The sequence below is a fragment of the Centroberyx gerrardi genome, chromosome 6, assembly GCF_048128805.1.
Source record: "Centroberyx gerrardi isolate f3 chromosome 6, fCenGer3.hap1.cur.20231027, whole genome shotgun sequence".
Lineage (NCBI taxonomy): Eukaryota > Metazoa > Chordata > Actinopteri > Beryciformes > Berycidae > Centroberyx > Centroberyx gerrardi.
The window spans coordinates 19,408,849-19,432,848 of NC_136002.1; the positions used below are offsets into that span (position 1 = coordinate 19,408,849).

The 24,000-nt window shown below is 43.1% G+C and overlaps 1 protein-coding gene across 3 annotated transcripts in view; it reads left to right on the top strand.

Moving 5' to 3' along the window:
- Positions 1-23,630, top strand: part of dock10 (dedicator of cytokinesis 10) — a 61,976-nt gene extending 38,346 nt beyond the window's left edge. For 2 of the 3 annotated variants that reach the window (XM_078284346.1, XM_078284348.1), the window contains 43 exons: positions 255-337; positions 472-594; positions 685-764; positions 924-1,111; positions 1,380-1,445; positions 1,590-1,682; positions 1,893-2,016; positions 2,201-2,322; positions 2,527-2,610; positions 3,430-3,522; positions 3,776-3,894; positions 4,227-4,296; positions 5,324-5,437; positions 5,705-5,776; positions 5,947-6,093; positions 6,440-6,523; positions 6,698-6,794; positions 7,007-7,039; positions 7,328-7,506; positions 8,453-8,569; positions 8,688-8,805; positions 8,884-9,005; positions 9,435-9,549; positions 9,953-10,019; positions 10,503-10,550; positions 13,036-13,155; positions 13,706-13,818; positions 14,144-14,259; positions 14,622-14,759; positions 15,108-15,290; positions 15,488-15,598; positions 15,830-16,045; positions 16,175-16,232; positions 17,118-17,219; positions 17,882-17,988; positions 18,196-18,318; positions 18,437-18,550; positions 19,916-20,062; positions 20,687-20,897; positions 21,065-21,255; positions 21,387-21,487; positions 21,959-22,097; positions 22,555-23,629. In XM_078284346.1, the coding sequence (XP_078140472.1) occupies positions 255-337; positions 472-594; positions 685-764; positions 924-1,111; positions 1,380-1,445; positions 1,590-1,682; positions 1,893-2,016; positions 2,201-2,322; positions 2,527-2,610; positions 3,430-3,522; positions 3,776-3,894; positions 4,227-4,296; positions 5,324-5,437; positions 5,705-5,776; positions 5,947-6,093; positions 6,440-6,523; positions 6,698-6,794; positions 7,007-7,039; positions 7,328-7,506; positions 8,453-8,569; positions 8,688-8,805; positions 8,884-9,005; positions 9,435-9,549; positions 9,953-10,019; positions 10,503-10,550; positions 13,036-13,155; positions 13,706-13,818; positions 14,144-14,259; positions 14,622-14,759; positions 15,108-15,290; positions 15,488-15,598; positions 15,830-16,045; positions 16,175-16,232; positions 17,118-17,219; positions 17,882-17,988; positions 18,196-18,318; positions 18,437-18,550; positions 19,916-20,062; positions 20,687-20,897; positions 21,065-21,255; positions 21,387-21,487; positions 21,959-22,097; positions 22,555-22,602 (4,896 nt within the window). In that variant the 3' untranslated portion in view covers positions 22,603-23,629. Of the gene's footprint in view, positions 1-254; positions 338-471; positions 595-684; positions 765-923; positions 1,112-1,379; positions 1,446-1,589; positions 1,683-1,892; positions 2,017-2,200; positions 2,323-2,526; positions 2,611-3,429; positions 3,523-3,775; positions 3,895-4,226; positions 4,297-5,323; positions 5,438-5,704; positions 5,777-5,946; positions 6,094-6,439; positions 6,524-6,697; positions 6,795-7,006; positions 7,040-7,327; positions 7,507-8,452; positions 8,570-8,687; positions 8,806-8,883; positions 9,006-9,434; positions 9,550-9,952; positions 10,020-10,502; positions 10,551-13,035; positions 13,156-13,705; positions 13,819-14,143; positions 14,260-14,621; positions 14,760-15,107; positions 15,291-15,487; positions 15,599-15,829; positions 16,046-16,174; positions 16,233-17,117; positions 17,220-17,881; positions 17,989-18,195; positions 18,319-18,436; positions 18,551-19,915; positions 20,063-20,686; positions 20,898-21,064; positions 21,256-21,386; positions 21,488-21,958; positions 22,098-22,554 lie in introns of all 3 variants that reach the window. The other variant, XM_078284347.1, reaches the window with a different exon arrangement.
- The last annotated feature ends 370 nt before the right edge of the window (positions 23,631-24,000 follow it).

Sequence of the window (24,000 nt, forward strand, 5' to 3'; positions counted from 1 at the left end):
TCCAATATGTTCCCTTGCTTCCCCACTGGCGGTGCTCCATGTGGTCTTTGTTTAGAGGGCTAAGTGAATCACCAGACATGCAACCTGCTGCCAGACTTACTGTATTAAACAACCTCTGATTTAATCTGTCACTCTGTCTAGGTCAACCAGTATTTAGGGTTGATCACATCCCACAGAATTCAAGAATATCAACCGATGTGACTCTTTGCTAACATTTCCCTCTGTCTGTCTTTCTCCGCTTGTGTCTTGCACAGACTGTTCAGAAGATGTTGAAATCCAACAAACAGTTCTGCAGTAAACTGGGAAAGTACCGTATGCCATTTGCCTGGTCCATCAGGTCAGTTCCACTGTTCCACTTGAAAAACATTTCTACTGTACTCTTCATGAGTTTTAACCTAATTTAGTGTCAGCCTAACATCTGAAATTGACCAGGCAACATCTATTACTGATGTCTAATTCAATCTATTATAGGTCAGTGTTTAAGGACAACCAGGGGACATTGGACAGGGAGTCTCGTTTCTCACCTCTCTACAAACAGGAGAGCAACAAGATTTCCACAGATGACCTGATTAAGCTGGTGTCTGAGTACAGGAGGTAAGACATAGGCTTTACTGAGAAAGTAGACCATACAGACTTCTCCAAAACAAGATGAACAGTCTTTTACTCTGACCTCTGTGTGTGCAGGGCTGAGAAGACCAGCAAGCTGCAGACTATTCCTGGGAATCTGGACATCACAGTAGACTATGTCCCTCTGGAGCATCCTAGTACGCCCACCCTTCAGTCTATACTTACTCTCTTCCTGTGCTCATTCATGTTCCCATTCTGCTGTTTTCTTTCTGCCTTCTTCTAGTCTTCTCCCTCTACATACATTGTAATGTGTTTCAAGCTGTGAATCTGTGACTTTTTCTTCTCTGTCCATCTAGACTGTGTGACATCCTCCTATGTACCAGTGAAGCCCTTTGAAGAGCTGAGCCAACACCCGCCTACGGTGGAGGTGGAGGAGTTTGTCCAGGACACCACCAAGTTCACCCAGCCGCACCGTGTTTACAAGAACCACATCTATGTCTACCCCAAACACCTCAAGTATGACAGCCAGAAGAGCTTCGCCAAGGTATGGCACAGTAGCATTAAACATAAAGCACAGTTGCAGAGCAGCAAGAGTTAATGTTATTAAAGGTCATAAAGACAACGTCATGGTCTAAATGCTTAAAGTATAACTCGTATAGTTAAACTGTAAGCAAGCAATTGTAAGTTAATGGTATAACTTAAAAGTGTAACTTGTTTTTTTACATATTTTATGTAGTTTTATTACTCATAAGCCACTGTTTGAGCAGGTATATGAGCATTAATTAATGTTACAATGGTCTCTTTGTTCACAGGCTCGTAACATTGCAGTCTATGTGGAGTTCCGCAGCTCAGATGAGGAAATTGCCAAACCTTTAAAGGTAAAATGCTATCCAAAACACACTGATGGCACATTAATCAGCTTTTATAAAACTCTATTTTCCACATTTTAGCCCTTGCTATGATGGGAAAATGGCTGAGCATGACGTTTTCTTTTGTTTGTTTTTCTATTGCTCCTTTTCTAGTGCATCTATGGCAAGCCAGGAGCTCCAGTCTTCACCACAGCAGCCTGTTCCACAGTCCTACATCACTCCCAGAACCCCGACTTCTATGATGAGGTGAGGACAGAAACAGTAGTATGGATAGGATCAAGAAACAGAAAGGATAGGATGGGTATCAACACATAGAGAGCGATCATTAGAACCTGGATGATGGACTGGGAAAGTGTTTAACTGTCTTTAGCTAGAACAAGTTTGCAGATGACCTCCCAATCTATACCATTCATTACATTACATAATGTGAACCATCATATGCTGTTGTGTCCCCAGGTGAAGATTGAGCTTCCCACCCAGCTTCATGAAAAACACCATCTTCTCTTCTCCTTTTACCACGTCACCTGTGACATCAATGCCAAGACCAATGCTAAGAGGAAAGAAGCTCTGGAAACCCCAGGTGGGGATGGTGATAGATCCACAGAACCAGGATTCAGCTAAAACTAGAGTTAAAATTCACTAGAACACTTTGCTTGTCGGTTAGAAGTTTATACTGTGATTTGTCCACCATTCCATATCCTGTTTTGTGTGTGTGTATGTGTGTGCGTGTGTGTGTGCGGATGCACGTGTGCGTGCTTTTTCAGTGGGGTATTCTTGGCTGCCTCTCCTCAGAGAAGGTCGTCTGGCGTCTCAGGAGTTCAGCATCCCTGTCTCCTGTAACCTGCCTCCTGGATACCTGGCCATCAAAGAACCCAGCAGTTCCAAGGTAAAAAATGGAGCAGGAAGGAGGGCCGGGGCCAGAGGGTCTATGAATATTGAAAATACTGACATATAAGAAAAAAAAAACTTAATTTGTGAGAGAAGAAGTGCAGTTGATAAATGGAGTGTTCAAAGAGAAGGAAGATGGGACAGTGGCATTCTTCCTTTCTGGTGTTCATACTCCACCTGTCTCCTTCCCTCCATTTTACAGAATGGAGCAGACGTGAAATGGGTAGATGGAGGAAAATCCATCTTCAAAGTGTCCACCAATGTCCTCTCCACAGTCTACACTCAGGTAAGACAGTCATCTGGGTTTCTGCAATCTCTCCCCATGTCAGTCAAAACTCCATTGAAGTTTGTATGACCACCAAACACATAGAAAGGAGTTCAATCTCAGTTTTCTCCAAAGCAAATGAAATAGAAGGGGTCTGTCTGTTTGGAGTTCCAAAAAGGGCATAAAATGACCGTCAAATGTCTCCAAACAACTCCTGCAGCATGTCCTGAGTGTTTTGTAGCCCAACAATTGCACTGTGAGCCCAAAAAGCCTCATCGACATTATTCTAAGGAGAGGAAATGGTAACTTCTTGTGTAGTATGGCAACAAAACAAGGAAATGGGCTGATTCTGTTTACAACTTGCGTTCAATAGAGAAGGTTGGGGCGCATCATCATAGCTCTCTATTGGCTGGTGAGTTGTAAATAGCCAGTGTCCTTGTTTCGGTTGCCATACTACACAAGAACCTACCTAGAATAACGCTACATACTAAGGTATATGTAGGCCTTTTGAACCCAGTGCAGTCATTTGGCTACAAAACACTTGGATTATGCTGTGCAAGCTGTTTAGAGAAATTTGATGATTATTTTGTACTTTTTTGGAACAAAAGGTCCCATTTGTTTCAACTGTTTGAGAAAAAGCTGGGATTGAACTACAGAAACTACCTTGCTGTGTGTTGGTGGTGGTATGAACTTTAGTGCAGTTTTGACTGACATGGTGGTGAGTAGATGATGACAGAGTTTTCAGTTTAGGATGAACTGTTGCTTTAAAAGGAGCCGTTCCACTAAGTATTATTCCAGATCCTAGCTGCTGATATTCATGGATTCTCTTCTCTGTGCCAGGACCCCCACCTGAACCGATTCTTCCAGCAGTGTCAGAAGAGAGAGCTGGATCTCTCGCTACCTCCTACCTCCAACTTCCTCAACTGCCTGAAGGTCAGAGCAAATCCAGTATATCCTCTCATCTTTCATTTATTGTTACTGAGACAAAAACTGGGGCCTTGACCAGTGAACACAGCCATATGTCTGATCAGTGCAACACTAAACCAGTTCTTTCTCTTTTCTCCCTCTCTCCATTTTTTTTTTATTTTTTTCCATTTCTTTTCTTCATATCCCCCTTCTCCTCCTCTTCCATCTCCTCCACCTCCTCCTCCTCCTCCTCCCATGCTTCCCTCCCACGCTCCTCCAGGGTCTCCTCAGTATGGAGAGAATCCCAGTGATCATCCGCTTTCTACCGGTGCTCTTCAACCAGCTGTTCAAGGTTCTGACTCAGAATGACAACGACGAGGTCACTACTGCCACCACCAGGTAGGCAGCGGTACTACGGGGTCCACAACACTCTTGTTGACATAGGGTCGGGGCCCAGTGGATGTGGTAAAGCACACGATTAGACTCATAAACATATTCATACAGGAAAGCACAAGGTATTTAAAATTCCAATTTAAATAGGTCACATACCATCTCACCTGCTTTTTGTTTCTGTATGAGCGTGAAAAGAGTCCAGGGAACTATTAGAAGCATACAGAGAGCATGTGTCTGACAGTGTTTGACAGATGTTTTCTACCATGGTCTAATGAGGCAGGCATGCTGCTGGACTGTGATCAATAAGCTCTTTGTTGCTTTGTGTCCTGTGTCTGCAGAGTGCTGGTCCACATTGTTGCAAAGTGCCACGAGGAAAACCTGGACCACTACCTGCACTCTTATATCAAGGTATGGTAACATGGGAGGTGGGATGTGAGGGGGAATGTTAGTAGTAATCCTTATCATGGAGCGAGGTGCGTGTGTGTGTGTGTGTGTGTGTGTGTGTGTGTGCTTAAAAGAGATTATACGATAATTATGAAGGCTGTTGTTTGCCTTGAAGAAGTGGGGTCAGTGCACAGACAACTTCATTAGTAGAAAACACTGAAGGGGCTTTGTGTGTGTGTTTGTGTGTGTGTGTATGTTTGGGCCAACAGGAGTGTGGCTAGGGCCGCATGCCCAGAACACTGTGCACACAGAGGGAAGGGAGGAGGGAGGGAGAGAAGAAGAAGAAGAGAGGGTGATTGAGTAGGAGGCAAACCAGGACATCGAGCCCGCTCAATCAGAAACACAAGGCATGCTTGTTTAGGGAGAAAGTCAGTAAGAGAATTAGCGAAGAGAGGCAAGAGAAACCACAAGACCTGTTTCATGTTGGCCACAATGAAGGAAAACTACTACGCTTGAAGAGGCAGTGGCAGAGACAAATGGAGTGAGGGAGGGAGAGAGAGGAATAGAATGGTGGAGCAGAGCTAATGGAACTAGGGTTGCTATAGTAACAGATTGGCATGATGTTCAGGACTAGTGGTGTACAATTTGAACTGCTGCCGCGTGTGTGTGTGTGGCTGTGTGTGTGGCTGTGTGTGTGCGTGTCTGTGTGTGGTCGATGAGAAGGAGGGGGAGGATGGGGGTTCAGTTTACTGTAGCAAGAACTGAATAGTATGCAGTGATATTGCTGGAATAGTCTACACCTACTAAAACCTGTAAGAAATTATGTTACAACAAGCTTACTCATACTGCAGCTTTGCATACTGTTTGTTTTTTATTTAGGTGAATTATGTTTTCGGTAATCAAATGGGAAAACACTGTATTTGCCTGATTACATCTCAGATGCTGTATATCAGGTATAAATGTGTGTTTGTGTGTGCACATGCATGTACATGTTGCGCCTTATCTCACTACCTTGTCTCTCTGCTGTGTATGTGTGTGTGTGTGCGTGTAGTATGTGTTCAAGTCAGAGGCCCATGGCTTCAGGACAGTCCATGAGGAGCTGGCTAAGGGGATGACCTTTGACCTGAAGAGCAATGAGCAGGCAGCAGTCAAGAATGTCCTGAGGGTTAGTCTCTCCCACCACACCTACTCTTTGCAACTTCTTCTGTCTTTTTATTCTAAAATGGTGAACTGGACGTTGTCCAAATGAATTATTTGCACCTCTAAGCACCTCCTCTAAGCTCCCAGAGAAACGTAGGTCTCAGTGCATGCAAAATTCCCCACCAAAATCATGCAAGCCTTTCCTCTTTTCATCATGGAGCTGATGAGACAGATAAGTGGTGAGGTGACTTCAGAACGAGTTTGACCTGGTTTTGACCTCTCACCCTTGCAGTTCTCCTGGTTCTTCTTTGAGCTGATCATCAAGTCCATGGCCCAGCATTTGCTCGACGCTGACAAGGTAAAGGTAAGTGATCATACATGCCAACATTCCTGGAAACTTAAAATCCTTGTTACACCGCTAGAGTTAGTAAATATCCTGTGTCCTAGAATTAGTTTGTGTTTGTATAACCTTAAATGGGGCAGCATATATGATTATATTATGCTCATTACATGTTCCTCTATTCCTGGTTACAGCTGCCTAGGCCCCAGCGTTTCCCATCATCCTATCTGAACCGTGTAGAGACCCTGGTGGATACGGTGTCTGACCACGTCTTCTGGAAGAACAAAGACCTGGCAGAAGAGACACGCAGCGCCAACTTAGCTGTGGCAGCTTTTGTCAAGGTGGGAGCAATGAATTCATAATGTGTCTCTACATTTTTTGTATCCCGGGATGGATTTAAATCATAAAGTTAAGTTAAAACATTATTTATGAGGCAGGATAGTAGTATCATTAGTGCCAATAAAGTTTAAGTACATGTGAAGGGAGCATGTCTGCGCTATCAGGCTAAAAATGCTGAGAGGGATCAATACAATCAGCCTAGCAGCCTGCAAATTAGAATTGCTTCCATTTATTATTGTTTCCTATTGATTTTCCTAACAGTTTTTGTTAAATGGTCTGTCTCTCACTTTCTCATTAACTAATGTTGGGTCTAATCTAATTTCTCTGTCTGTCTCCCTCTTGCTACAGCGTTGCTTTACTCTGATGGACAGAGGCTTCACCTTCAAACTGATTAGCAACTACATCAACATGATCACTGCTACTGACAGCAAGGTAAAAAAAAAAAGAAAAAGCACCCAAGATAATTGTCTCATTTTAATTGTCACATCTCTAATTGATTTGAAATTGTTTTCAGGGAAAGGGTCTTCAGGGAAAGATATCATTTATTGAAAATATGATTAACAAGTTACCAGACAGTTGCTAATTGTTTTTTTTTGTTTGTAATAGGTCTTGTGTGAGTTGAAGTTTGAGTTCTTGAGAGAGGTGTGCAACCACGAACACTACATTCCTCTCAGCCTGCCCCTGCCCTCCGCTCGCATCACAGGTTGGAGTCCAGGTCACACTGTGTAGTACAGAGTCACTCATGTAGTGTTAATGTGATAGCTGTCATACATCGAGTAGCTCCCACTCTCATTTGTCTATTAACACTCTCTGTCTCTCTCTCTTTATCTCTCTCTCTCTCTCTCTCTCTCTCTCTCTCACTCCCTTTCTGCCATCCTCTCTGACTCTCACTCTCACTTTATCTGTCCATATCAGACCATACATCCCCAGAGCCACAAAGTACTCATGGTAAATATGTTCACTCATTTCTTTGTAATGTTGCATTTAGAGACGTTTATAGGTAGGTTGTATTTAGCAGGTTCATACGATGGGACCTTAATGTATGCAACTAACAAAGGTTAGCGTAAATAGGCTTGTCACAGTATTTGCTCATTATAGCCATTTGGTACACTGGTTTGTTTGGAAATGGATTAATAAACAAAGTCCTAACATAAGGCAAATGTCGCCATAAGCATTATTTAAAACATGGGCATCTGAGTTAATCCAGGTTCATTTCTTGTGCCATCTCTCCTCTAGTGTCAGTGCCAGAGTACAGCCTGACCGGAGAGTTCTGCAGGAAGCACTTCCTGACTGGCCTGTTGCTACGGGAACTGGGGCTGGCACTCCAGGATGAGCAGGACCTGAGACACCTAGCCTTGGCCACCCTGAAGACGCTAATGGCCAAACACTCCCTGGATGCACGCTACGCCACCAAGGTAGACAGAACATATGTGTTTACATGGGATGAAACAAAAAGCATGAATAATGAGTCATGAGCTCACAGTAGAAATTCTTCACATGTGACTCATACAAACATGCGCAGACTGATGTGTGATTGTTCCTAGCAGCTGTGAGCAGCGGAGAAGATGTCTTGGTGGGTGCTGGGAAGTGCCCAGATCAGATCAAGTCATTAATCCTCCCTCTGTCAAACAATGCCAAACACTGCCAACCACAACACAACACCAGGGTTGTAGTCAAGACCAAGACTGGGTCTAATCAAGTCTAATCAAGTTGAGTCAAAACCAAATGGGTTTTGACTCAAGTCAAGGCCAACCAGAGACCAAAGTCATGTCTTTTTCAGGACCACAGCTTTTATTTGGCAGGATATATTAAATATTATGTGATTGCATTCCAGTTATACTATTATGGACAAGTCCAACACCATAGAAACTTGGATTTGAGATCAGACTTGAGTGCTACAGCCCTGCAAAACACCTGCACTCAAAACTGTCAAATACAACTTCTTAAATACAAATTAATTAAGCAGTAATGACCATGACATGTGATAATGCAGTTTTTCCATTGTTTAGTGTTGCTAAGTTTGGGAACATTGAGTGACAACATTCCATTACAATTCATGGCTTTCAAAGTCTTTACTGCTTTTATGAAGCAATTACCAACAGTTACACTTTTGATTTGAGAAATATACCACCATTAAATATTTCCAAATACAATAGAACAATAGAATTAACTAGCTTTCATAGTGAAAGAAGGTGGGGATATTCCACGATTGGCTGGAGTATTGTGAAATTATGGCACTGTAGAATTTACTCTTTGCCAAAAAAACAAGGTCCAAGCTACATGATCATTATCATTAGTTTGATTAACTCATTTTCTGGAAGCTGGGTAATGCGATGCCCCTGTAATTCACTGCCCTTCCAGGAGAAGCAGGCAAGGATTGCATCTCTCTACCTGCCGCTGTATGGCCTGATCCTGGACAACATGCCTCGATTCTTCCTCAGGGACCTCTTCCCCATCTACTTCACCTCTAGTGACCAGGTAAGAGTCAAGGCTTTGACTGACAGAGTGATCGATTGACTCCCTCACGAGCGTCATCTTTCTATACATATCCATACAGTGTTTAAATAACCAACACCCGCATCATTGTGCGTTCCAGGGCTCTCGAGATGACCTTAGTGTAGGAGGGGTAGTGGCTGGAGGGGTGGCTCACGTTACTCGCCATGGCAACTCTGTGGATGCCTCCTTCTCCAAAGAAGTGCTCAACTCCATAACAGGTGTCTGTTTGTTTCTCATGCCTATATATAAAGGTGTGAATGAGGATAACTGTACTCACACCCCTCCCCCTCCACCAGCCTTCTCATCCCTGGCAGTTGCCACGGGTAACCAGGCCGACTCTCGGGGCTCTCTGATCAGTGTGGACTCCAACCCTAGCAACAGTGACAGGAACAGTGAGAAGATGGATGGATGTGAAAAGGTGAGAAGAGAAAGAGTAAAGAAAGCACAATAGCCAATACCTTGTGTCTCATGACACGTCCCATATGTTCTTTATTCCTGACACGCCTCTTATGAAGCCAGCAGATCTGTCAAAAGAAATGAAATCCCTTAGATACGCCTCTTATGACAGGCTCATATTCTTTTTCTATATGATATACAGTCACAGGTGTAAGCTTTGGGACAATGAGCTTTAGTTACAGTGTATATGTGGACTTCTCATGAAAAGATGAATGTAAGGTGAGGCAAAAGAACAGACCATCAGCTTTTAGTAATAGGTCTTTATTGGCTTCCATTTTAGACTATTAACCATGTTAAAACATTAAAACTAGCAAAACAAACTTTAAGTCACTGCCCCAATACTTAGACCTTTGATTGTATGTGTGTCTTAACGTCTGTCCTCTGTCTTTAGTTTGCCCGGCCCCAGTCCCTGATTGGCTATGGCTCTCGCTGTGACAAGCTGGACCAGGCAGAGACCCGCAGCCTGCTCATGTGCTTCCTGCACATCATGAAAACTATATCTGAGGGTGAGCCACAACAGGACTGACCTCTTACAAACATTCATACACCAATTATACAGTCCAGTCCAGACCCATGTGAAATAGTATTTGCAAATATTTTTCATGGTTTATTCTAGCCTACATAGGTACCATATCGATGGGGTTTGTCACATAGGACAGCAGGGGACCGAAGGTGTAGACAATCAGAGTATTTGAAAAGTACTCTAAGCAGGAAAAAAACACTAATTATCTGCAACAATTAACTGTTTGACCCTCTGCTCCAGTCACCACAACAGACAGACCCTCAGTATACAGACACTAACCCTATGAAAAGCTGCAGTGACACTGCATATCTAAGGGATGACATAGGCCAGCAGACTAAAAATCTGCTGTGCTCTGTAAAATGTTGTCTCTGTGTGTCTGTTTCCAGATGTGCTGGTGTCCTACTGGCACAGAGCCATTCACCAGGAGATCTCAGACTTCTTCAACATCCTGGAGTAAGTGCTTTCATTCTTCATTGCAGCGTATTCTAGTTTAATGCATCCATGAGCGTACTACCATAGCTCCTTTTAGACTGACAAGTGATACCGCACACATGGGGAGAAAACCACTGAGACAGACAGAGATGAGGACAGGAGGATGAGAAGAGAAGAAAGTGGAAACTTGGCCAAAAGGGTGCCGATGAAAGTACTGAGAGAGGGGGAGAGAGAGAGAGAGAGAGAGAGAGAGAGAGAGAAGAAAAAGATGCACTGTAATCCCAATGAGAGCTCCCTATCCTCTGAGCAGTGCGGTAAATTAACTGTCTGTGTTTCCTGTTTGTGTCAGCATCTGGACTGTGCTGTTACAACTCAGCGCTATCACATGCGCTCAATTTACTACCTGTCCTTAACTCACAAAGAACACACACACACACACATAAACACAGGCAAACCCCCCCCCCACACACTAAAGACATTTTTTGCATTTTCTTTTTTCCGCAGGCTGTGTCTTCAGCACTTCAGGTTCCTTGGAAAACGCCACATAGCCAGGTGAGTGTGTGGGAGATGGACCTGGTCTCATCTCCTCATGGAAAACCTTCAGATGTATTCAGAATAATGTTGTAGACATGGAAACAGCTTATTAAGTCAAAATACATACTACAGGCAAAGGTTGTACCACCCACCCACTGATACATAATTCATACAATCATATGCACACATGAACGCACACATGTGCAAATGCAGGCACACACACACACACACACACACACACACACAAATAAATGAAGCAGACACAGTCAAGCAGAAACACTAATATGTGTTCTGTATGCGTATGCACACCCAGGGATGAGCTTCAAGGGGGGAAGAGGTAAAAGGGGGAAGAAAAAAGGAGAGGAATAGGAGGGGAGGGGTGAAACTCCTAGATCTCCTGCTGTTGAGAGCAAAGCACGGCTGGATATTGTACTGTCATAGTTGGCAAGCACAGGATGGGGGGTTGTTACTCTGTGTGTGTGTATGTGTATGTGTGTGTGTGCACATGTGTGTGTATGTGTGTATGTGTGTGTGTGTGTTCCTACTGGAGCCCTGCCATTGGCACTGCTAGACTCCTCTATCTTGTGGTTCCTCCCAGCTAATTAAATTAGCCCTCTTTTCCCTTTCAGCATTAAGATGCTGAGATGTAAGCCAACAAAAGGCTGGGAGAACTCGCTCTGCTTTACTGTGTGAGGAAGCATTAACAGAATAAAAGATAGCTGGAAGCCTAGCTAGCTCTCTCAGACGTTGTTGAGCCTGTCTGGGGCTGCTAGCTGCTTAACATTCGTCTGTAATACCAGACCACGGGGGATTCACAATCATACGCCTCTGTGTCTGTCTCTGTGTCTGTGTCTGTCTCTGTCTCTGTGTCTCTCTCTACTAGCTCTTTGATGCCTGGCTGAGTCAGTGTGGGCTTCCATTGAAGTTAGGGAGCCATGAGTTACTGTAGCATTGTGGAGCCAGCAGCCAGCCAGCAAGCTAGGCAGAGCGACAGGCAGTCAGCCAGCCTATCAGACAACCAGTCAATCATCAAGTTAGCCAGTAATGCTGCAGTTTGAAGCCCAGATGTTCCTAGATCATATTCTGTTTCTGTTTGTTCTGGAGGGGGGTAATTTCCTTAGCTTCTGCCATATTTTAGATTGGGGATAAAAGGCTCAGATACACACAAATATAGGCACCAGCATACACACACACACACACACACACACACACACACACACACACACACACACACACAAACACACACTCACAATAAACAGTACATACAACTGTGATTAGCAGACCAGTGACAGTAAATTGCAATGTTCTCTCCATGTATGACCTTGCTGTTGTAGTCCTCACCCCAGTGCATGCCTTATACCCTCCCCCTCTGTGTGCTGCATGTGGTGATGTAGCTGCTGCCTTGTTAGTGGATTCTCAATGTGATGGCACATGTATTGATGTTCTGTTGCACCATATAGGCCATACTGTATGTACAACATGAATGATAAATGGAAAGTAAATCAATTTGGACATTGTTTTTATTGTGTATATTGCATTTTTTTTTTGTTCTATTCAGCTTTTTACATCTTTGCTAATTACCACCCCATTCCTGTTGCATGTCCACCATTCAACCCTCTGTCTCCATGTCCTTCTGCCTCATGTTTGACCGGCTAGACTCACCTGCTTTGTGCTGCTTGGCTTGATTGGGTTTCCTTGCTACGTGTTAATAGGCTTTCAGGCTGCTGCAGCTGTGTCGATTTGGCTTATAGTTTCTTTTGATTGGCCGAGGCACTATATGCTTTATGTAGATTGGCAGTAGTTTCTGTTCTAGCTTCATTTAGGCATCATAGGAATATGATATGTTGAACATCTGTTTGTTGAGATCTAGTTACTTAGCTGCTTCTTGCTGTAGCTTAGCTGTCATTTGGCGCCATCACCTCTATACATCTTAAATCCCCTGTAGCCCACTGTTTTGCATTAGCTTGGAGGAATATAACTCAAATTGCTTACCTCAAACCCTAACTCTCCACTAACACTCTAATGGCACTTGAAACAACATTAATCCAGCATTATACTAATGCAAACTAAAACCTTTGACTCTTTTAGGCCACTAACCTTTCCATCTGGCTAGATACTGTGTCCTCTGACCTCCCTCTCTTCTCAGCTGTATGATGTTTCTTTCTGGCTCTAGCCGCTCCCATCAGACCAAGGTCAAATTGGAGTTATCCTTTATGCTTTGAGCATTTCATTCAGCCTGTTGGAATACAATGTGACCTCGTTACCATAAATGCGTAACAAGGTCACAAAAGTGAAAAAATAGTATTGTATTGCAAAGTGGTTACATTTGCACTACATGGTCAATTTTTATTGACTGCAGGCATGCTCAAGCAACTATTAGCACGCCACACAAAGCTCAGATAGAAAACTGATGATGGTAATGATGGACACAACAACACAAAAACAATAATTGTCTTAACTAAACCAACTAACGTTAGCTTTGATGTGATTGGCTCGTGAACAGGAAGCTAGCAGCGGCAGTAAAGCTGGCCCAGTCCACCCAGGCCAATGGCACCCTGAAGGGCTCTAACCAGCACCCCCACCCCTCCCACTCCTCTCAACCCTCAGGCATCCTCCCACAATGGTAATCAACCTCCAACAGACAACACCTCAACCATGATGACAGAGTTAAGCTGTTCAAAGATACTGAGTCTCAGATGGTTGCTAAATTAAATGTCCTTCATGCTAATGTTGTCTGTTTAATGAATGGCTCAAAATGTAAATCATGTATTTAATGACACTAAACTCCGGGCTGTACTATTGAAAAACAGGCACACATAAACTGAATGGACAAAGTGAGCACTTGGAGTTAGATAAATACACTCCTCTTGTCCTGTGTATATTCATCATTGGTGTTTCCATAGCGTGTATTCATCTAGTATACTGTAACTGTTCCCCCAGCATGCCCCTCTTCATATTGTACCAGCGTTGTTTTGTGTGAATTGCTAGTCATTGTCTATGTACTCTGATGTGTTAATAGACTCCTAATAACAGCAAGTCATTGTGACTTGGATGTCATTTACATATACCTAACAGCAAAAGGGGACCAGGGCTTACTTTTAGAACTATACTTTTTAAACAAGTATTAGTAATTTGGTTGATATTAGCTGCTGATCCCTGCTGTTGGCCTTCAGGATGGCATCATCAGGAGGGGAAGGCCACCGACACGCCCGCTCCCAGACCATGCCCATCATCAGGGGCAAGAACGCCCTCACCAACCCCAAGCTACTGCAGATGATGGAGACAGGTAAGACACACAGACACACACACACACACACACACACACACACACAAATTCACACACACAAATTCTGATATGATCTGCAGGCTGCATTTTATTTTCTTATCCCCCTGCTCTATCTTACTTCCTCCTCACTCTACCCCCAAAGCAGTTTCTCTCATCTTACACTCTGCTGACTTATAGTCTTCCTCTTTGCCTTTAGTTAATGTCACTGTCTTCTCTGTTCTCCCCATTTTCATTTATTAACATGAAAACACACGCACATTCTCGCCGATGCAGTAACTGAAATGTGATCAGACTTTGCTATCTGATACTGCTGCTGTGTTTCCAGATGGGAATGTTCCGGAGGGAGACACGCTGAGTCCCACAGATATCGAGGCCAACCTGTCCACTGAGGTGGCTCTTACTGTGCTGGATGTCCTCGGGCTTTTTGTTCACCATCACAAGGTCTGTGGTCCTCCTACTGCTTCCAACCTGAAACTACATCCCACGCCACACACATTTATTTTTCACCTGTTTTTTTAATTTAAACTATTTTTATATACACTGGAGACAAAATACTTGCACTTAAAATACCTTTTTAGTTGTTGTGTGGGCTCCATACATAGCCCATATTAACTTACTGTACAGCCTCATAGTCAAGTCAGTGATGCTCTGCTGCCACCTGGTGGTTAGAAGAAATTTCTGTTTTCATAAATTGAATATAGAGTATGTAGATTAAACCTTTACATTAGAGAAAGGATAGTTCTCTGTTGAACTTTTTTTGTTCAACACATTTTTTCTGCTTGTTTCCTTCTTCCTTCCTCCAGAAGCAGCTGTTGATGGATGATGGACAGAATGTATTGATGAAGAAGGTGCTGGACACCTACTTCCTCTTCTTTCAGATCAATCAGTCGACCGCCACTCTACGGCACGTCTTCGCTGCACTCAGGCTCTTTGTACAAAAGGTCCTCTATATGTAACATACATGTATGCATGCATGCACACAATATGCACTCAGTTCAAATACACAACCTCATTTATCACCTGTATCTCTTCACTCACTCACTCACTCACTCATAAACACACATGCATACACAGAGATGCAAGCACACATACAAGCCACACAATAAAGTGCCAATACAAACCAACAGCTCATAAGCAAACATACACACATATCAGCACATCCAAACACGCCTCTCAATTGTGCAGTTTAGTCAGCAAGCTTCATGGAAACAGCTACGATCTAAGTAATGATTTCAGGAGATTCTCTTATGTGGGATTTCTCTCTTTGTGTCCCTCATCTCTTCCTGTAGTTCCCCAGTGCGTTCTTCCAGGGTAAGGCAGACCTGTGCGGCTGTCTGTGCTATGAGATCCTGAAGTGCTGTAACCATCGCTCCAGCTCCACCCAGACTGAGGCCTCTGCCCTGCTCTATTTTTTCATGAGAAAAAACTTTGAGTTTACCAAGGGCAAGTCCATAGTCCGCTCACACCTGCAGGTCAGTGAGACCAAGTGTATATGTGTCTGTGTGTGTGGGGGGGGGGGGGGGGGGGGGGTTAGGTATGTGTGAGACAGTGATGTTAATTGCTAGACTGTTGTTTGACTGTTGTCAGTATTATAAGTTTCTGTATTGTGTACTTTGTGAAGTATGGACTCAGTGATCTCACCCCCTGAACTGCATCCCCTCTTCTTCAGGTAATCAAGGCAGTGAGTCAGCTGATAGCAGATGCTGGTATTGGAGGCTCGCGGTTCCAGCAGTCCCTGGCCATCATCAATAACTTTGCCAACGGAGATGCACCACTCAAGGTAAAGCAAATTCAATCTAGCAGTCTCTACTGTTGCCTGCAAATTATTGCACATTTACTCTTGTTTGTATGTGTCGTATCACAGCATTCTCACTAACAATTGTAATGTATCTACTGGTATTTCATTTCACTTAATCACTGAAGTGCAAATATATGTATGCACACATATCACCATCATATTACACCTTCTTAAAGTATGTATCAATACATTTTCATAACACATTTTCTCCAGAACACTCCATTCCCAGCAGAGGTGAAGGACCTGACCAAGCGGATCAGGACGGTTCTGATGGCTACGGCCCAGATGAAGGAGCATGAGAAGGATCCAGAGATGCTTGTGGACCTGCAGTACAGCCTGGCCAACTCCTACGCCAGCACCCCCGAGCTTCGACGCACCTGGCTGGAGAGCATGGCTAAGGTCCACGTCCGCAACGGAGACCTCTCTGAGGTATGTCAGATAGTTTTTAATGGAGTAGAGTGCGCTTTTGTTTTTGGTTGAGGTCAGAAAGTGTTAGAAATGGCTTTTAGAATGAAATATTGATTTGATTTGATTGGGATGTGCTTGCCTTTCCCTCAGGCTGCCATGTGCTACATCCACATCTCAGCCCTGATTGCTGAATCTCTGAAGAGGAGAGGTTAGTGCACATATGATGTTGCTTTGACTTCCAATCTGTGTGGCTGTTGGTTTGTGTGTGTGTGTGTATGTGTGTGTGTGTGTGTGTGTGTGTGTGTGCGTCTGCGTGTTTGTTTGCTTGTGCTTGCACGCATGCATGCACATCTGTGCATGTGTGTGTATGCGCTGCAATGGAATTGCTGTGGATTGTGTATATCTGTGTAAACATGGCAACCTCTAACCCAAAAGTCCCATCACAATGGTGGCAGCCATCTTTTATCATTCAGCCAACCTCTCTCTCTGCTAACATGGTTGTTGCTATCTCAGGGCAAACTATTGAACATTTCTGGTATTAGTTCTTCATATCTTCATGGAGTTGAAGTAATGCACCTACTTGAAAAGTGAGCACAACGTGTTGACTTGAGTGTGTACCACATAGCTTCATCGGTGTGTGCATGCATTTGTATGGTGGAGATGAAGGAAGAACCCATGGGGAATGGACATGGAATCTCATCCTGCCGACTGGTAGAAGAATAGATCTACAGCGCTGTTTATGCATTCAAGTATCATTCTCTTCCATGACTTTTACAGTGAGATAGACTGATCTCTATACATTTTGCTGAGCTGCATGGTCCTCTATCTGCAAGTCTGTGTGCTCTCATGTGTGTGCATGCTTCATCATTTAGACCAAAGCATGTGTCTATCCCTCTGCCTTTATATGTAGCCCACATCTTGTAGCATGTATGCACTGTGCCTGTGCACCAAAACAGCTAGCATAGCATGCTACCTGTAGCTTGGCTTTTTGGTGAGCCTGTCAGCTGCCTTGTCCTTGACAAAAAAAGGCAAAAGCAAGTGGACATAAACTGTGTAAACCTCCTCCTCCTCCTCCTCCCCTCCTACCAAACAGGCTACTGGAGAGCTGACAAGGCCAGGATGTCCAGTGTGTCCCCTGAGGAAAGCCCTGTCTTTAACTGTAGCTCCTTACTAACTACCTCCCGAGATCAAGACAGTGAGTGTGTGCGCCTGGGGCCTGCTGGGAGGTGGGGTTGGGAGTTGTCAGAGAGTAGGGATGGAGAGCCGAGAGACTGGGGGAGGGAGAGGGTGTGCACTGGCATATGGGCATGGTTTGGACTGAGGGGCATTGGGCTCTCAGGTGCCAGAGCAAAACGTACCACTCCAAATGATGGTGGATAGTTTTGTTTACTCCCTATATTTTTCTAGGTATGTATTAAAATGGGTTCAGGGCCACTGTTCTTGCCTTTATGATATGAGATTTGATATGGCTATGGTGGATTATCTTCACTTCTGTGCAAGATTCTGTTTGACCTTCGGTGTTCACTCAAGTCTCACTGGGTAAGATGTTGAATGTCACCAGGTTTGATATGAAGCACGCTCACATTTAATGTTGTTACTTTTGTTTGGGTTTGCAAAAAATGATACTGGTTGCAATGAATGTTTGACTATCTAAACCTTATAAAAAACATCTTGTATTTCAAATACAGAAATGTTTGTGTAAGATTCTGAGTGTGTGAATGCATTTTATGCATCTGTGTGTTTACCAGCTGAACATGACAACACCAGCAATAATGTATAAAGTCTAGGGAAAGTGGATACCTTCTGAATTACTAGCTGACCTGCTCCGATGTCACTTTCACTTGTTTGAAACCCCAGCTTCGTTCTCTATGGGCTGGGCAGCATTCATGTGCATCAGCCCCAATGTCAAGGAGGAAGGGGCCATGAAGGAGGACACCGGCACACAAGACACACCCTATACTGAGGTACAGCATAAACCTTCTATCCTCAACAATATGATGAACAAAACCTTAGGCTGCACTGAATGATGACTGAAATATGTTTGCTCTCTACAGTAGTATTCCATATCATAAACAGCAGAAGCTATGATATGATGGAGCATAATGTCCTAGTAATGTTGCACTAATTGGGATTCTTTCTGATATGCCTCCTGATCTCCCTGTACTGTGTAGGACACCCTAGTAGAGCAGCTGGAGCTGTGTGTGGACTACCTGTGGAAATCAGAGAGACACGAGCTCATCGCTGACATCAACAAACCTGTGATTGCTGTCTTTGAAAAGAGGCGGGATTTCAAGGTAACTGTTCTCTAAACAGATTCAAAAAAGGAGACGCGTTTCTTTGTCTGCTGCTGTGCGTCATAATAGACCTAAACCTCTAAACCCCTTCTCCACTGTTGGTGTGTGTGACCCACAGAGGCTGTCGGAGCTGTACTATGACATCCACCGCTCCTATCTGAAGGTGACTGAGGTGGTGAACTCAGAAAAGCGTCTCTTTGGTCGCTACTACCGTGTGGCTTTCTATGGACAGGTGAGGGACAGCAACTGCTACCAGTTATTGCAGATCATACACTCGCACTTACATACACACACCTACACACACACCTCCAAGATACGTACACACCACACCTAACAGTCTACGAATGCTACACAGGAGCAACAACCACTATAAGCGCTACGGCTGACAGATACAGCACATGCAGATACAACCTACATGTGGATGGTTAGCTTTGGTGCCTGACTAGCCTGTATGTACTGTGCTATTAGAATGTATTGGTTCATTTTACAATGCAAGTATAAAGTTCAAAATATAAACATAATTAGAGTAACAGCATTTTGGACGTATGTGTAAATAGTGTCCTGGTATAACAAAGAATATCTGGCTTTACCTATGGAGAAGCAATGTGTGGTTTGGGCTTTTCTTTTAAGAACTTGGATCCTTGACACAGTTTCATATTTGTTAATAAGGGGATAATGTGTTTGTGAAGGGATTAGGGAGCTGTGAAGTGAAGGGCATGGGTTGAAATGGGAGTAAAAGAGAACATGAGAGATCTACTCACTAATGAAGAAGATAAGGAAAAAATACAGTATGTGGTTTTGTCAGTGAGGCACGGAGATGGGACGAATAAGGAGACCAGAGTCTTTATTGAGTCAGTGTCTTTAATTTCTCTGTCTGCTCTTTTCTTCTTTTTTTATATTCTATATCAAGATTGCGGTAAGTTTTTTGTCTGTCTTTGTTTTTTCCATCTTACTCTCTGCTAACCACCTTTACCTCTCTTCTCCTTCTACCACTATTAACAACTGCTGCTCCAACCCTTTGAAGGGTTCGTCTCCAGCTTGCTGTTGTCTATTCTGTATACATATTAATATATATGTATAATATTTATACTTCCTATAATCTCCAATGACCCTAAATATCCTGGTATATAACACAGAGCCCATTCTGCAGGGCCGGTGTCAAACGGCAACAGTGGACAGGCAGGTATTACCTGATAAACCTCATTCACCTTTGACCTTTCACTCCCATGGTGCTTTGAAAATGACCTGTCCCATCCACAGCATAACATTGACACTCTGTCAGTGCTGATTTGTTCTAACAAAATGATAAATTGCTATGTGGCCTATTTGTTGTGTAACCAGTGACACGAGAAACCACTAGGAGGCAACATAAAACCAGACTGACGTGCATTCTTTACAATGGAAGTAGAAGCCCACAGCTAAAGGAACACAGTCAACATATTAAATTTGCATTGCATACACACCCATACACCCACCCATACATGTGCATAGACACACACATGCACATGTGCGCAAAAACACACAGGCACAGGTGTTTCTAATCACTTGTGTGTGTGTGTGTGTGTATGTGTGTGTGTGTGTGTGTGTGTTGTGGTAGGGTTTCTTTGAGGAAGAGGAGAGTAAGGAGTTCATCTATAAGGAGCCGAAGCTGACCGGGCTGTCAGAAATCTCCCAGAGGTTACTGAAACTCTACTCAGACAAGTTTGGAGCTGACAATGTTAAGATGATCCAGGACTCCAATAAGGTAACTGACATTGTAGAATTTGTTCTATTAATAAGGCTTAATGATATTCCTTAACTAGGGATGGGACGATATATCAAAATTCAATATATCGCAATACAAAAATGTGACAATACGTATCGTGGGGCAGAAAAATTAATCGCGATATGAGCTGAGATTTTAATCTGCTGTAGTAATTACATATAGACGGCTTGACCATAACAATTTCACAAACTCTCCATTGAACTTACATTATTATCTGTAATGACATGTTTAAATTGTTTACATTCTAGCAAGCCAAGGCCATCGCTAGAAAGATTTGTGACTCAAAAATAAAAATAATTCTGTCATACTTTGTTGTCATTGAACATGTATTTATTACATCGTATCGTGATTGTATTGAATCGTGAAGCCTGTATCATATCGAATCATATTGTGAGATAAGCATATCATTCCATCCCTATCATTAACACATTACAACTGAATGGTGTACCTAGATGTTATTATGGACAGTTGTTATTGATTTGTAAATGTGTGACTCCACTGGGTCCTCTAAATTACAGAGAGCCTATAAACTTTTAACCCTGACACTCTGACATGAGCAAAATGTGCTGACTATCGCTTGCTTAAAAACGTTTTTGCCACCAGGTGAACCCCAAAGACCTGGACCCCAAGTTTGCCTACATTCAGGTGACGTACGTGCTGCCCTACTTGGACGAGAAAGAGCAACAGGAGAAAAGGACAGATTTTGAGAGACATCACAACATCAACCGCTTTGTGTTTGAGACGCCGTTCACTCTGTCAGGGAAGAAACACGGCGATGTGGAGGAGCAGTGCAAGAGACGCACCATACTGACCAGTAAGAATCTGCCTCTCTCTGCCTGGATAATAGACATTTACTGTAGAGTCCGCATCCGACTCTAAACAAAAAAACGCTAGGAACACAATTCCAGTCCTTATGACAGACTGGCAGGTAACTGGAAGATGGGTCTGACCAGTACATTCTTCTCTCACCCCTCTCTCCAGCGAGTTCCAGCTTCCCCTACCTGAAGAAACGCATCCAGGTGGTGGAGCAGCAGAGCACAGAAATGAACCCGATTGAAGTGGCCATAGACGAGATGTCGCGCAAGGTCTCCGAGCTCAACCAGCTCTGCAACATGGAGGAGGTGGACATGATACGGCTGCAGCTCAAACTGCAGGGCAGTGTCAGTGTCAAGGTGTGGATTCTACACAGACACAGCCGCCACGTGCATGCACACACACACACACACACACACACACACAAATACTCAGATACACACATTTGCTCTTGGTACATTATTGTTTCTCATCTGTCTCATCCTTCCAGGTGAATGCCGGGCCTATGGCTTATGCCCGGGCCTTTTTGGAGGAGAAGAATGCCAAGAAATACCCAGACAACCAGGTCAAACTGCTCAAGGAGATCTTCAGGTAGGATGTCGCTGCACATTTCAGTTCAAAATGTATACAATATTTTATACAATAAATGTTTGAATGTTGAAGGTGTCACCCACAGTAAAACAGCATGCATACAAAGCTAAATTGTCAGTGTTAATTTAACTTAATTTAAATTTAAGAGTGTAAAAATCAGCACTATGCCAGTATTTATAGTCGACACCCATCAGTTCATTTAACACTTCTAGATAGTTTTGAACACCCTCCCAGAGCCATATCAGTACATAAGTGGACAAACAACTCCCTAGTCAACACTTGTCAACTCTGAATACCAGTCAACACTGAAAAATCAACACTTATTAACCCTGGAAAATTAGCTGTGTGCTCAGTGGACCTTACCTGGATAAATAACGGTTAAGGTTAAGGGTGTAATTCACAGCACTAGTAGTCAATACCTTGCCAGTAAAGGTACTATACAGTAAAATAAACCTAATTTCCCCCCTGCAGGCGATTTGCCGAAGCCTGTGGTCAGGCACTGGATGTCAATGAGCGTCTGATCAAGGAGGACCAGCTGGAGTACCAGGAGGAAATGAGAGCTCACTACAGGGACATGCTGACTGAACTGTCTGGCATCATGAATGAACAGGTGCCACTATGGATGGACCAATGAATGTCCAGACTCATTTTATTACCACATTGCTTCTCACCTCTTTCTTCCTCAGATTCTTCCGCCTTTTTTATTTTATAAAGCATTTTCCATTTTCAGCTGCTCTTATCATTCTTTTCTGCTTTTCCTACTGTTTTCTCTGATCACAGCTGCAAAAAGGCGTTTTAGCCTCCAGTAGCGCCTCTCTCTCTAACAGCTCTCTCTCCACTCTTTCTAAGACTGGTACGTCATGTGATCAAATTCCCTAATGCAATTATTTAACATGTCATGTCCGTCACCTTGCTACTTGGTTACCCAGCTCAGATAAATAGACACATTTCCTTTCCATCCAATATACACTTTTCCATACAAGGACCAAACCATTAGTCACACTACTGGTCTCCATTTGAATTTTGCCAATTGCCAATGCCGGTATTTCTTTCTTGTTCCTGCCCAGATTCCTCACACAAGACAACCAGGAACGGAACGGCACAGCGCCTACTGAGTGGCCAATAGCCTCACAGGAAACTGTTTGTGCCAGCGAGGACATCTTTTCCCTTAAATGGCTTTGGTATGCCAATTTGAGCCTCAAAGTGGCTCATTTGCTTGTTTCTGACTGTAGTTGTTTCCTGCTGCAGGGAGCAGTGGGGGAGTGGAACTATGACTGATGGGAAGTGTAGTGAAAACAAGGGAAGAAGTGTGTAGACTGTGGTTGTGGTAGTCTGTAGTCCTGTTGTTGAACGTTGACTATCTACAGTAGAGGCCAGGCTGCTGGACTGTTAGCTACTGTTGTTTTGGTTTTAGAGACTCAATCCATGTATAGTATGGACTTCCCTGCCCTGCCAACCAATTCATCACTTTACATCCTGTATACACATTGACAGAGAGATACACACACAAAAACACGCACATACAGTGCATAGGCACGCACACACACACACACGTCCACATACAAGCACACACACAGACAACATGCGCCTTCTCTCCACAACCCTGTCCCTTTAGAGAACAGTGACCTTATTGAGCTTGAGGTGCGTTCAACTAAACACATAAAAAATAGCTTTCTGGTGCATTTTGATAACAATATTTCAATTTTCTGTGGAATATCATTGTACTTCAAAATATCTGAAAAGGTCCCGTAAGATGACTGTAATGTGAAAAGGAAATGATTTGGGTTATATGTCTTAACTAACAAAGCATCTGATTGGTTGAACACACCTCTAGTTCCTGTTTGAATGTAGAGCAGCTCCACATTGCTACTTTGTATCCTTGCTAACATTCTGGAATTCTCAGCTTGCAGATTTTCAAATGGAAAAATTTATGTTTTGTAACATTTTTATGATTGATAATTTCATTGTTACTGTTATTATTTCCTGTACTGTTTTGAATTGTAAATAAGAAATATTAATATTTAAAATGTTTGAAATGTTTCTTTTTATAAAATATACAATATATGAATATTTGTTTAGCTGAATTAAAAAAAAAAGAACAAACTAAAGTTTTATGTATAACATTTAAATAAAATTTTGTTAATGTCCAAAACTGATGATTATACTCCTTATGACATACAATCAATTTTCCTTTGTACTATATACCATGTCAGATTATTTTGACTGACTTAAATTTATATTGCACCCCAGCCTTTCTTTGTCAAATGGTGATTTGCATCCACTGTTCTGTTGTTCTTAAGACAATGCTGGTACAGCCGTGTCTACTTTGAATTCTATTCTTCAAAGGACTTTGGGTCTTACACTCAGTCACATCCTCTTATTACAGATATGAGGCGGCTAGACTTGTTCATTGACACTTTGCTTTTCACACCTCACTCAGCATGCTGAACACATTAGCCCAGCCATTCCAATCATGTTGATGGGGGGAAAAGTAGAAAAGGATAGAATGGCCT